The sequence below is a fragment of the Ciconia boyciana genome, chromosome 3, assembly GCF_034638445.1.
Source record: "Ciconia boyciana chromosome 3, ASM3463844v1, whole genome shotgun sequence".
Classification (NCBI taxonomy): Eukaryota; Metazoa; Chordata; class Aves; order Ciconiiformes; family Ciconiidae; genus Ciconia; species Ciconia boyciana.
The window spans coordinates 49,699,647-49,712,765 of NC_132936.1; the positions used below are offsets into that span (position 1 = coordinate 49,699,647).

Below are 13,119 nucleotides of genomic sequence, written 5' to 3' on the forward strand. Positions count from 1 at the left end.
CTTCTCAACTGCCAAGAAGTCAGCATACACTAGCTCCAGAGCTCCAGAGACCCGGGCTCCCACAACATAACTCTTGGCAGGCCACCAGGTCAGTCCATTTCTCCCTTTGTTTATATTAACATTTAATCATAGGTGAACTATTTAACCTGTAACCAAAACATAGGGATTATAAAATTGTAAATGTTCTACCAAATAGCAGAAATGCTCCAACTAAAACAAGAGGTCATTTATCATATGTGATTAGTTTTGAAATAAAACTAAACTGTGAAAAAAACAGCATTAATCAAAGCAACAACATAATTTCAATTCAGCATTGTAACTTTAAGGCATATGTGCACATTTCATGTACACTGTAATACCATAATGTACATTAAAGAATAGTCAAACTTGCCTTATAAAAGGCTGAATTTTTAGTTTACTCAAAATAATCTAAGTTGGTAGATCTCATTTTTTCAGAAAAAAGTTCAGCATTCATTGATTTATGAGTCATGCTAGAACATGCACAGCTATGTGTTTAACATGTCTGTTAGAAAGAGGTATACAAGCCTGCAGTACTAACTGTTTAGATGAATCACTAAACTACATTCAAACATGAGGCAAGATTAAATACCAGTCAGCTTTTCTGTCTCCTAAATTTTGTGCTTTCTAATCATTGTTACTGCAGAAGGAAAAAAAAGAAAAAAATCAATTTCATTTTTAGCACAGTATTCAAAAGTATTCAAAAGTATTCAAAAGTTAAGAATATATACCTGCAAGCAAAATAGAGCGGAGTTGCCCCTGACACATTCGGCCTGTTTATATCTGCACCACTGTCTAGCAAACACTGCACAGTCTAGAACAGAAGAAAATACCAGCATTAGAAAAAGAGCAACAGAAAAGTCTATTGCCTTGCAAGTATTATTATTGTCATGCATGTCTAATTATACTGAAGGATTTAATTTTCAGTAATGAATCTCAAAACCAAAATTCCTAAACACTATATGGAAAATCATGGCTGTCAGAGCTCATAAAGGTTCCTTTGAACTTCCCATTTTAATAACAATGCCCTTTATTGAACTTCAGCTAATCCCAAAGACCCCTGGAACTACAAGCCATTTAAAAAGGAAAACAACACTTTTTAGAGAAGTAAACCTCAACTTAGTGACAGCCATAAACAGCCTTATCAGAAGGTGAAATTTTAAACACACACTACAATAGAAGAAATAAGTAAGCAAATTCTAAAATATGAAAACATTGAGCAGACTCTCAAACAACTTTTGCTATATTCCAGTCACATAAAGTAGATAAATCTATAGGTAACACTTTCTCAGAACTTGGTCTTCCCAAGTCGAGCTCTGACAATGACAACAGAAAGGATCTGGGTAGAAAGATAATTATTTTTGAACAGTAAATAGTCCTGGAGACAATCTGATTAATTCAAGATCACTACTCTACACGGTTGTAATGCAGTTCAAGTAAAGCATCCAGACCTGTACTCTGAGAGTAAATAGCCCTAATGCAAAGCCAGGTCTAAAAATTATTCACACGGATCAATAAAAGAAGAGTCTATGTGAATTTGTTTACTTCTAATGTTAAATATCTAACTGACCCAACTCTGTGTTCATTTTTTATTCACAGTAAATTAAGATCATTTCAGATTTCAAAAGCAGATAATGGATGGTAAAATTATGAATCAAACACAGCCTAAAAAGTAAGGAAGAACATTTTAAAATGTTTAACATTACATCAAAACCTGCAATCAACAAGGCAATAATAGTACTACAGAACAGCTGAATAGTATACAGTAAGTCACTTAAAATCCCATAAACACTGAGATCAATCATCTCCACAAGAATAAATTAGTTGTTCCCATGGAAGTCAATGCAGTCAATACTAAGACAAACAATAGAGATCTTCACACTTCTAACCATTATCACGTGCATGACTAGCCTGAAGTTTACAAAAAACACACACAACACCACTGAGGCTTTACCCAATTCTTCACAAACCCAGTGTGTTAATAAAATTTAGAAACTTACTGTCTTGTGTCCATTTTGACAAGCTACATGAAGGGCTGTCTGTCCCATTGCATCTTCAACATCTACATTACTGACATGCTGAACAAGATCATGAAGCAATTCTGTTCGTCCATTGACAGCCAACCAATGAATCTAAGTACAAAATGAGGATATATATGTTTCCTTTAGCAATAAGTATTTCATAAATATGATTTTTAAACCTGACTGTACTATTGTCAACATTTTCACAAAGAGAAGCTTTGAACAATACTACCATATGCTTAGGTACTTCGATCACATCTTTTGATTCTTAAGGGCACTGGACACACAGCAGTTTTGTCTATTTACATGTAAGACAGCAGATGCTTAAGAAATGAGAATCTTCAAATTCTTCCTTAATTTTAAGAGCACCATGAGAATAAATAGCACTTACTGCAGTCAAGCCTTCATTATTACAAATGTTGACATCTGCACTGTATTCCAGCAGCTTGCTCATACATTTCTTCTGGCTATAAAGAAAAGAATACATTAAAATGCAGCGAGGGAAAATAATTTACGAAGACCAAGTATCTTCTTAGAGCTCCACTCACTCTAATTCATCATTGTACAAACCATAGCAGGTAGTTTTACTTTATAAGGAGTATGGTATTGTGCATGTGAAAAAGAGAAGTGATCATCAGTAGCATCAGAGACTCACGCAGTGCAAGGGTAGCATATAACAGCACAGGGCTCAAAACATAGCTGTGTAGCTGAATGTTTTTGTGGAAAGTGTAGAAGTACTTCGTCACCACTCTAACAGCTTCAGCTCAGCATGAACTACACTCTCAAGACAAGAAGAGTTCAGCTAATGGAAATCCATAAAGTTCATCATAGTCTGCACACTTCAGTGAACACATTTACAGTACACCACTAAATCATTATTTAATGAGACACTCATTGTAACACTATGTAAATCTTTGGCGAGTACAATAACTGCCTTAATGAAAGTAGGGGTGTTTTTCCTACTTCATGTTTTGTTTGGTCTTTTAACACTGTCTAACGTTCTAAGTGCTTTACCCTTAAAAGTTTATTCTTACTTTTCCTTTTTATTTGGTACCTCTCACACCTTTCTCATGCCTCCTTTCCACATAACTGTCTCCTGTGTGTATGTCTGCATTTCACCATGTGCCACTTGGCTGCTTCTTTCTCCCTTCCCCTACAAATACTCCTCCCACATACCTAAAAGCCACTAAACACTCCCTCCTCATCATTTGAAGTACCAGCCGTGATACAATTCATTTACTGTTAACACATACATGCTCTAAAAAGAAAAAGATGTTACCATCACTAGCTGTGTGTTTCCACATACCACAATTCAAGAAATAAGATCTTAAAAGATCTTAAAAAGGTGCTTGCTCACTGTTTTGGTCCCCCCCCCGCCCCCTCCTAATATTGTGCAGGCAAACTTTGTATTCCTTTCCTTGTAGTAAAAACTTCCTTGGAGACACTATCTGAGAAAAATCTGAAACCTCTGAACCCTTCCAAACTCTCCAGTGTCCTCCCCAAAACCTTTTCTTATTTAGCTAACTGGAAGGTGAATGCATCCCTTGTTCGATCGCTGTTGTAAGAATCATTAAGCTCCAGCTTAACACTAAAATGACTGACACTGAAACTGGCACTTCAAACATAACTTCCTATTTACATAAAATTATTTTCTGAATATTCAAAGTATGGATTTTAACTTCCATGTTCCCTGTAAGTGTACCAACCCTATTTTCAAAAGTGAAAACCAAAGTATTTTGTTTGAACTATGCAAAAATATTACAGAACATGTCAGCTCAAGTATATTATGCACAAAACCATTTTAGAAGTTTTAAAAACTTTTTTCTTACCCATTCCTTGCTGCTAAATGGAGAGGTGTGCATCCTGAAATGTCCTGATAGTTTGGATTTGCCCCTTTTTTTAATAATAGAACAAGGCATTCAACTGATCCACAGCTAAGAACAAAACAAGGAAGGGAAAAACTGTAACAAGGATATTTACAAACCAAATCTATTTTGATGTAAAGACAACAGCAATACTATGTACAGATTACATTCAGTAGAAAATCTTAACACAAAACCATTTTTACACCCTCATAGTTCAAGTTACACAAAGCTAAAGGAAAGACACTTAAATGCAGTGAGAACTGACTGATCATAACTTGCACTAATAAATAGGTGCTAGCCTTCTATGTGATTTTAGTGACTTTAAAACCCAACAGTGAGTCTTGAAGACTGCGAATTGTTTAAAATGTAAACTGTTTGAAGTGTTTTGCTTACTATTTCCTCTCACCCCCTTCATCTTTAATCTATTCAGAGGACTGAATTTTCCATTAAATAACAATTCCAATATCATTTTTTTGGTACACTTCAGTGTCTGGAGGTTATGTTTAAAAGTTTAAATATCAGAAAAATTCTAAAACTCATACAAATTTTTGTATGAAACTGAAGACCCAAAGGGATGAAAACTGAAGACCAGCTGTACAATAAGTTGCAAAACAGCATCTCAATGACCTCTTAATGACACAACAACTAGCCAAGATAAAAGAGAATCCAGAAACTAACTGCAACACGATTTCTTGGCTTTTATGATCAACAAATACAGCTTTTCAAAGATACTTCTAAGATGTATGCTAAAAACTTGCTTGCATTTTTTTCTTTAAGTACTTTCTTAAGTAAATTTTATATAAGCAGCATGTAATTCTGAGATGGAATGTCTGGGAAACAGATATTTCTAAAACAGTCTGCTTCTACCTTTAGTGTGCCCAAATACCTGCTATTTATATAAAATACTACTAGTATTTCTTTTATTTTTACTTTTTTTTTTTAACAGTTTAAATGTAAGAACTTTCAAGATATTTAAAATGGGACCCAAATATAGAACATTCATTCATTAGTTTAAAGTTCAGTTTCCTGAAAGGCAATTTCAAAAACTGTCTGGTTCACTTCTATTAAGGTTATGTTAATCTGGCTGTTTCTTGGCAATATAGATTTATCCCCATTGAAGAGCTACATAAATAATAAATTATCTAGGTCACGGATTTGGAATTTGCACTTAAGTCCTTTATCCAGGACACAAAAATTTATTAGAAGCGAGCGGCCAAGTTATATCCCCTTCAATTATGGTCACATGAAGAACTTTGGAACAGCTGCTTCCCAATGAACATCCAAGTGCGTCCCACTGTTTTAGAATACTTCAAAAACAAGCAGCACCCGCAGACAATGTTTCTCTAAATCTACAAAGGCAAGAGTAACTGAGCCATACAGGATACACATAATGGCTATGTTTCTACACAGACTGAGATTTCACAGAAAGCAAAAAAAAGTATCCACCAAGACTTCCTTCACTAGAATTTGGAAAGCCATTTGATATCATGTGTAAAACCTGCCCTCTCAGTGAGGCAGGCACATTGCTAAAACAACAAACAAAATACAAAAAAGAAGTGTAAAAACAAAATGTTAACTGATACTACAGAGTTTTCCTGCTTACATTGGTGCCTTAGATTTGTGGTAATACTTTCATTGTTAACTTCTGGACTGGACTCAAGTAAGTCTTACTTTGCTGCAATATGAAGCAAACTTCTCTTCACACGTCCAAATGCATAATTCACATCAAATTTTGAATTTGACAGCAGCTCTGAGACAGACCTTCAAACAGAAATATAATTTTAATTAAAAATAGCTCACAATATCCAAGCAAAGTATATACTGTAACTTGTACACAAGTGCTCTGTTTCTTATTTGATCACTATTTCTTCTCCCTTCAACTAATTTCTGAACAAGAGATCCAACAGCTTCCAAGCATCTGCATATTAACAGTACTTTTACTCTTTCACTTCTTACTTGTACATAAAAAACAAACTGTGACACTGGGCAACTGTTTCAAATGTAAACTAGTAAGAATTACACCAGATGGCCAAATCACTTCTTTACAAATATGGAAAACAAGCATATTAATAGCTTTGCTTTGAAAAACAATAAATTCTCATCTTCCTCCTTATCTCAACACAGACATTCTAACTAGATATCCAGCAGCTTTCCCAAACACAGGCTAAGTTCAGAAGGATGACTGATATGTGAAATCATCGTGATGAAGTAGAAGGACACATGATATGCCAATAGGTTAAGAAATGTAAATAGGACCCTTCAAGCCCTAATGAAATAGTACAGATATGATACTAGTTAAGATAAAATATTACAAAATAGGCAAAACTGCAAGTGAACTGGTGATTTCAACCTCCAGTAAAGAGCTGATGACATAATTTAAAACCCTTGCACACAATACCAACAAGATATTATGTAGCAGAACAAATGTTTATCCTGATTCAATACACAGTTTACAGTTTCAGTAAGAGTTACTACCTGCTTGCCTACAAAACTCAGCAGAAGGTAACACCACTTAGCTGGCCCAGGTTCCAACCACTTCGAGGACAACTGGGTAAGAGAAACAGCTGCTCATCTGAGGAATCCCAGAAGTATCAATCTCATTGTCCAACTCTTATTCCATGTCTTTCTGAGATGTCTAATGAGACTAAGAGCTTCTATGTCATCAATAAATACACACTTAGAGCTACAACCCAGTTACAAAACAATGCTTTTGTTCTTATCCTAGGACAAATTTCTCTATGTGCATCAACAGAACAAATCCCAGCTCCAGTCTATGGCATAAAGTAAAACAGGTCTCAGGTAAGAATATGCTGGGATGCACACAGTCAGTGACTAACTTCAGCTACAGAAGCTATCTCAGCAATTCAGCAGCAGAACTCCTGAGAGTGCTCTAGCAGCTACAACTCTAACAAACATGCTGGTTTTTTGGACCTTAAAAAGAAAAAAAAATGGAAATTTAAAGCAGCTCTCACCTGTGCTGGTCAGCCATAACCATTGGCATTAATGTATAGACAGCAGTTTCATTATCTGTGAAGAAATTAAATTACTCCATTATCATAAAGAAATCTTCTATGTAAAATAAATTCATGTAGCAACACTTATTTACCTTTTAAAGTGTCCATTGTTCAATAGATCATTATTTTTACACAGGTTATACGTACCTAAAGTTTCATTATAAAGAAAAAGCCACCATACTCAGAAGAGGTAATTAACAGGATTGCTATACATGAAATTTCAATGTGGCTTTTTTTCTTTTACAAAGTAATAGTTACAGAATTTTCAATGGAGCATCAATTTCTTTAAATTGACAATTCTGTTTATTAAGTCAAAGTATTTAAGAAATGTGCATTAACAAAGAAGTAAATAGCTTATTTTAAAAAGAAGGAAATGTCCTGTGTTCCAAGGTGACTTCCATAGTCCTGATACCTATGAGTTTGTAAAAGTGATTTCTTTAAACCAAGTTACTGCATAACTACTCATTTTTGTCTCTAAACTTGAATACCTGAATGCAATAAATTTCATTTTAATTTCTAATCAGTTTCATATTCCACGTTTGAAGGCAATGAAAAGAGGCCAGAACACAAAGATCTAAGTCAATGGTGGGAATAAAGTGACATTCAGCTATACAGTCTCTGTGAGTGCTACTGCTGCATGTACCAGCACACTGTATGGGTATGACATGCCTGTTTGGTCACTTATAGACTTTCTGGAATAAAATATTATTTTTAAAGGATGAATTTGACAAAACTTAAAAGGCTTTAAGGTATAATAATTATTAATATTAATGTACAATAATAATAAATTATTAATGAAGTATAATTATTATATTTTCTAGCTTGAAACAAACTACCCATTGTTGGGAGTACAGTCTCCAGATTCTTCACGTAGATGCCAGCTTATGACAGGAGGGACTACACTTTCTGAGAACCCAGGTATATTGTTCTAGGATATGGAAATATAGGTCTGTTCTCATAAAACTTTTATTTTGAACTTTTTCCTCATCATCTTAATTGATCCAAACACCAAAGTTACAAAGCAATAGGAACAGGAAAAATTAAAACAGACCCAAACAAGTGTAGTTTCTCTTATCTTTTACACACCATACTTCTATATGTTCACTACTTCCACTAGATAGGTGAGCTGACATTTACCAAATATTAATTGAAGAACTCTTTAGTTATCAAGTGGAGTCAGAGAAAGCCTCATCATGCTGCAGCTATGCCATTTATTATTATTCCTCTACAGTGCTTCAAGATTAGTGCTGCTACCCACTATGTGAAGCAGTCTGTCTGTAGGTAACCAAAGAAAGAAGCAATGCTAATCTACTATTACCTTTGAACACTGAAAATAGGTAAGTCGTATTCAAATTCAAATCACATTAATTCTGTTATTTATAAAAACTAAAAAAAAAAAAAATTGCTTACAGTGAAAGCATGATGGAAGAGACACAAGCCTCTCAAAACACCAAATGATGTTTCAAAGCTGCAGAGTAATTCTAACCATCATCAAGTTCAAGGGTTTGACCTCTCTATAGGTTGTTCCTTATGGCAAGAGCTCTGTGAGCATCAGACAACTCCACCCCCAACATGCACCACTAGAATTTGACTGCTGGGGGACAGGGCAGGCTGGAAGGGAGGGGAGACACGCAGAGGGAGAGTCCTGGAAATAAAATTATATAGATGCTAAATAAAGATATCAATTGTGGAAAAGATTTGATCACTTTTTAAAAATGTATCCATTATTAGCTCCCAGTATATACAAATGAAAAAAAATTTCTTGCTTGAGCTCTGTTCCACAGATCTCTTGGCAGGAAGATAAAGCTCTCCAACTGAAACAAAAAACAGAATTTGAGAATGCCAACTAAATGTGAGCATGACATCCTTACGTATTCTCACAATCATGCCCTATTAAAGAGAAGAGGTCAAAAAAAAAAAAAGAAAATCTTTAAATATACCAGCACACTTAACTGAAATGCTTAATACTGATACTAATTAAATTTAACTATATTGCAAGTTTAGAGATCTAGAAAAAGAAAAATATTACTATAGCTGGGCCATAAAAGGTGTTTATGATATAGTTACAAAACCAAGCCCTTTGCTATTCTATTAACAGAATCTACACTGTGGAGCATATGCAGATTTTCCCAGAGTTTTTCTGTACAAAATAATTAAAAGGGTGTGGGACTAAGGAGCTTTTGTGCCTATTTTTGGTAAATATTATCGCCATTCATAAACAAACTCCTATTGACTTAAAGTAAAAGTACATGACACCAGGGGGACAAAAAGCATTATATGCCTCATGCACTTACAGAACTTATCTGTTATCTAACTTGCTTGCATTTCAAGTCATGAATACCTAAAAACAAATAAAGCACCCAAAATACAGAGTCAGAGCCAACAAAGAGCCTAAAAGCTACAACTTCGGGCTGCAAGGCCTAGTTTTCAGGCCCTGAGCCTTAACAGTAAAATCCAGAAATTTATGTCAAGTTCTTCAGTGCCCAGAAAACACCTGCTGAAGGATACTTCAGAAGAGTGATGAAAAAAACCCAATACTATTCCCTATTGGCAAGGTCAGCTCAGGGTATTCACTGGCACTGGACTCAGGTGTTAATGCTTGCTTTAAAAAAAAAAAAAAAAATCACACATTCATCATCTAGAATCCTGCCCTGACAAGATACACTTAATATTTTATTTCATAAGAGATAATTGGCTTGCATTTGGCAGAGATCACATCTTAAAGAAGTGTCAGCACCATCTGTATAATACCTTAATGGCTACAGCACATGCAAAGGAAGTTAAATACCTGGATTTAGTGCCTTCTTCAGCATAAAAAAGTTCAAACATACGTCTCCATTTCCTAACAGAGTACTATGACTCTTAGTTTAAGGATGTAGAGGTTAACTATTTATCTTTCAAATTAAAGCTATTCAAATGCATGTGGGGGAAAAAAAAAAATCATAATTCAAGAGGCCGGACACAGCACACAAGAAGCCACCAAACCACATACCATACTAGACTGGTGGCGGTATTTTCTAAGCTGATCCTGTCAGTACGTGTTTGGAGCAAAACACTACAACCCAAACCTGCTTCTCAAGAAGAGTTTGGGCAGGCCTGCATGAACCTAGGGAACACCAAGGTCAAGAAAGAAGACACATAATGAGCTAAGATGTACCCAAAGTTAGATGGTAATTGAATGGAGGTTTTCTTGAAATGTAATTTGACATTTCAGCACCTGAAGTCCATTTATCTCCATATTTCAGTCCAACTGTTATTTGTTTCATGTAATTCTTAGAGAATACATACGACTGACATTCCTTCTGCACTACAGGGCAAGAGAAGTACTTGTTCCAGAGCTCACGGGGCTTGCATTTGCACTACCACAGGCATAATTACCTCTGAAATGTAAGACAATAATGCCCAAGATAGGAAGAAAACAGCTGAACTCAAATTCAGAATGAATTTGCCTACACTAGTACTGGAATAAATTTAAAGTAGCTCCAACCAGCATATGTTGTGCTAAGCATTATTCATATTACCATTATCAATTAGTTAAACTGGTGCTACTACATTATTTCTGGAAGTCTGAGCTTACATTAACAGTATTACATCAGTTTTCACTGCTGCCATTCAAGAGCTTACAAGCAGCAGCAAAATCCATCTGAAACTTGTCTGTCATTTTGTGAAATTTATGAGCAACTGCACTAGCAGACACTGAAACTGTTGATGGGTGACAATAAGGAAAGGGTGTAGCAGCTCAGCATAAGGGGAAGTCCATAAGCAGCAGCCAGGAAGTCCTAACTGGGAATACATAGAGAAAACAGAATATTACTCATTTTCCTGCAACACTGGAAATGAAAGCTGGCAGACATACAGCCAAAGACTCGTCCGTAAAAATAAACCCTGAAGAAAGTACAATGACAGCACATGATTCACAGGAATAGAAACTTTTGCATATCCAAAAGCTTCTGCAGGGGTAGTCTTCCCAAAGGCTGGACCTAGCTGGAACACTAAACTACTTGCCAGAAGAGCCTGAAGCTGTATTTTCAACTCCATCCCGATATCAGGTAGCTAGCACCCATGAAAAGTAGTTTAAAACCAAAAAAATTAGGCTGTGACCGGTGACAGTGACTTACAACACCTTTTCAAACAAAATTCAGCACTATAAAAAAAACCCACAAACAAAAAAAAACCCCAAAGATTTACCATCACTAGTGTGTCACCAACGAAGCACCCGACGAGGGATTTAAAACAGGATAAAAAGAGGGTCCAGCACCCCAGACCACCCCCTCGCCCGGGCCCAGGGGCGGCAGCAGCGGGCAGGGGCACCCCGCGCCCTGTGACAGACACCGCCGTCCTCCGGCGGCGGGACACCGGGGACAGGAAGAGGACGGGGAAGTCGCTGCTGTTGTTGTTGTCACCATTACAAATAAAAAAGCCCCTCGGAGGTGAAGGGAAGGAGCCGATTTCCATTCTCCCGAGTCGCCTCGCCAGGCGGGGCTACGCAACGGCCCCCGGCTCAGCTCACCCCCACCGGGCCGGGAGGGTCCGGGCCGGGGAGGCCGCCGCGGCCCCAGGGCAGACCGCCGCCCCGCCGCCCCTCTCCTACCGTCCGGCAGCTCCACGGTGCGGGCGCGGCGCAGGGACCTCGTCAGCCGGTTGAGCTGCTCCATGGCTCTCTCCATCCTCGGGGCGCCCAGCCTGGAGCCGCTGACGCCCCCCGCTGCCGCCGCCTCGCCCCTCAGCCCATTGCGCCGGTGGCGGCGCGGACGCTGCCCAGGCCACCGCCGGCCCCCGACCCTCTGCACATGCTCAGAGGCCGGAGGGCTGCGCGCATGCGCGATGGACGGAGACGGAAGGCGGGAGTTGCGCACTGGTCGTAGGCCGCACCGGCAGCGAGGCGGCGGTGCTTACTTCAGTTTAATTTTTTCCTGGGGGACAAAAGAAGAGAGATGCGGGGGAAATAAATTGTCATAAACCTGTGAATATGGGTATTTAAACATCTCTTTGTTACGGTTTTTGGAAAAAAAAAAAAAAAAAAAAAAACCAAAAAACAAAAAGCTGCCTTTTGAAATCGCCTCTACTGAGTGATCCTGCCAGCATGGCCTGGGGCCTTCGTGTCCCCAGAGCTACAGGAGGTAATGGCCCCTGGCAAACGGGTCTGAGCAAGATGGGGCAGCTCTGCTGCAATCCCTGCCCTGAAATTGCAGCCAGGCTCATCAGAGAAGTCCCAGGCCGGGGGGAAGTGGGTTTTCACCAGCCAAACTTGAGAGCTTTAAACCTGAGGCGTTACTGAAAATTCAGAAGGAAGCACATAGCAGGGATGAAAAGTGTGATTGACTTTACTAGCACTTTCAAAGTAAGCACAGGAAAAGGAAGATTGAAGACCTGTAACCTAAAATAATATAAGCAGCATTTAATAATAGCAATAATACGTAGAGTAAGACATGAGAAGCAAAGAACAAAGGTTCATAAATTATTTTGTCAAGTCTTTTTGTGTTTCAGTTGTCACTCCCAACTACAACAAAGCAGATAAAGCCCTTGAATCCAAGGAGAAATTGTTATACTCTGAGAACAGACTAATGAAAGATGAGTTAGGTGCTCTTAAGTCAGCTGTGCCTCATGAACTCCCTCCTAAGAGCTGTCAAGACCTAGCTGAAATGGATTCATGGAGGATAGGTGGGGTTCAAAAAGAGCAGGCATAGTACCTGCCACTGTGGAGGAGGAAAACCCGGCAATTTATCAGCAAGTCCGTGTAACTTAAATTCCAGCTAAAGTGACAGAACAAAAACTGTAGATACCTAAAAGTCAACAAGGAAACAACTGCCAGAGTGAGCCTGTCAATTCATTTCTTCTTCTGGCAGGATAATACACGTTGTCAAGTGTGAAGAAGCATTCAATGTTGGGTATCTTGGCCTTAATGATGCTTCAGGTGTTATTTAATGTAATCTCGCCAAGACAGGGAAATACGAATTACATGAAAATTCTATAAAGTGAGAAGGTAAAAATGGTGGGATAATCATACCCCAACAAGTTGTTATTGGGGTATGTTATTGGGGTATCTACTTCCGAATGCAAGGAATTGTGTGGGAATCCACAGGGATCTGTTGTGATCTGATTCTGTGTAATGATCTCATTGTTTAATTCTGTACGATGTATCCCGGAAGGACAAATTGGAGAAAATAGATCTGAGAATTGGAAAAGGTTCAGAAAGGACAA

At 37.9% G+C, this 13,119-nt stretch overlaps 1 protein-coding gene across 5 annotated transcripts in view; it reads right to left on the bottom strand.

Moving 5' to 3' along the window:
- HACE1 (HECT domain and ankyrin repeat containing E3 ubiquitin protein ligase 1) overlaps positions 1–11,716 on the bottom strand; it is a 54,040-nt gene extending 42,324 nt beyond the window's left edge. For 3 of the 5 annotated variants that reach the window (XM_072855582.1, XM_072855579.1, XM_072855577.1), the window contains exons 1-7: positions 11,510–11,716; positions 6,877–6,931; positions 5,576–5,665; positions 3,869–3,973; positions 2,431–2,506; positions 2,019–2,150; positions 750–832 (exon numbers count right to left, since the gene is read on the bottom strand). In XM_072855582.1, the coding sequence (XP_072711683.1) occupies positions 750–832; positions 2,019–2,150; positions 2,431–2,506; positions 3,869–3,973; positions 5,576–5,665; positions 6,877–6,931; positions 11,510–11,585 (617 nt within the window). In that variant the 5' untranslated portion in view covers positions 11,586–11,716. Of the gene's footprint in view, positions 1–749; positions 833–2,018; positions 2,151–2,430; positions 2,507–3,868; positions 3,974–5,507; positions 5,666–6,876; positions 6,932–8,328; positions 8,564–11,509 lie in introns of those variants that run through there. The other 2 variants (XM_072855580.1, XM_072855581.1) reach the window with 2 other exon arrangements.
- Between the last annotated feature and the right edge of the window lie 1,403 nt (positions 11,717–13,119).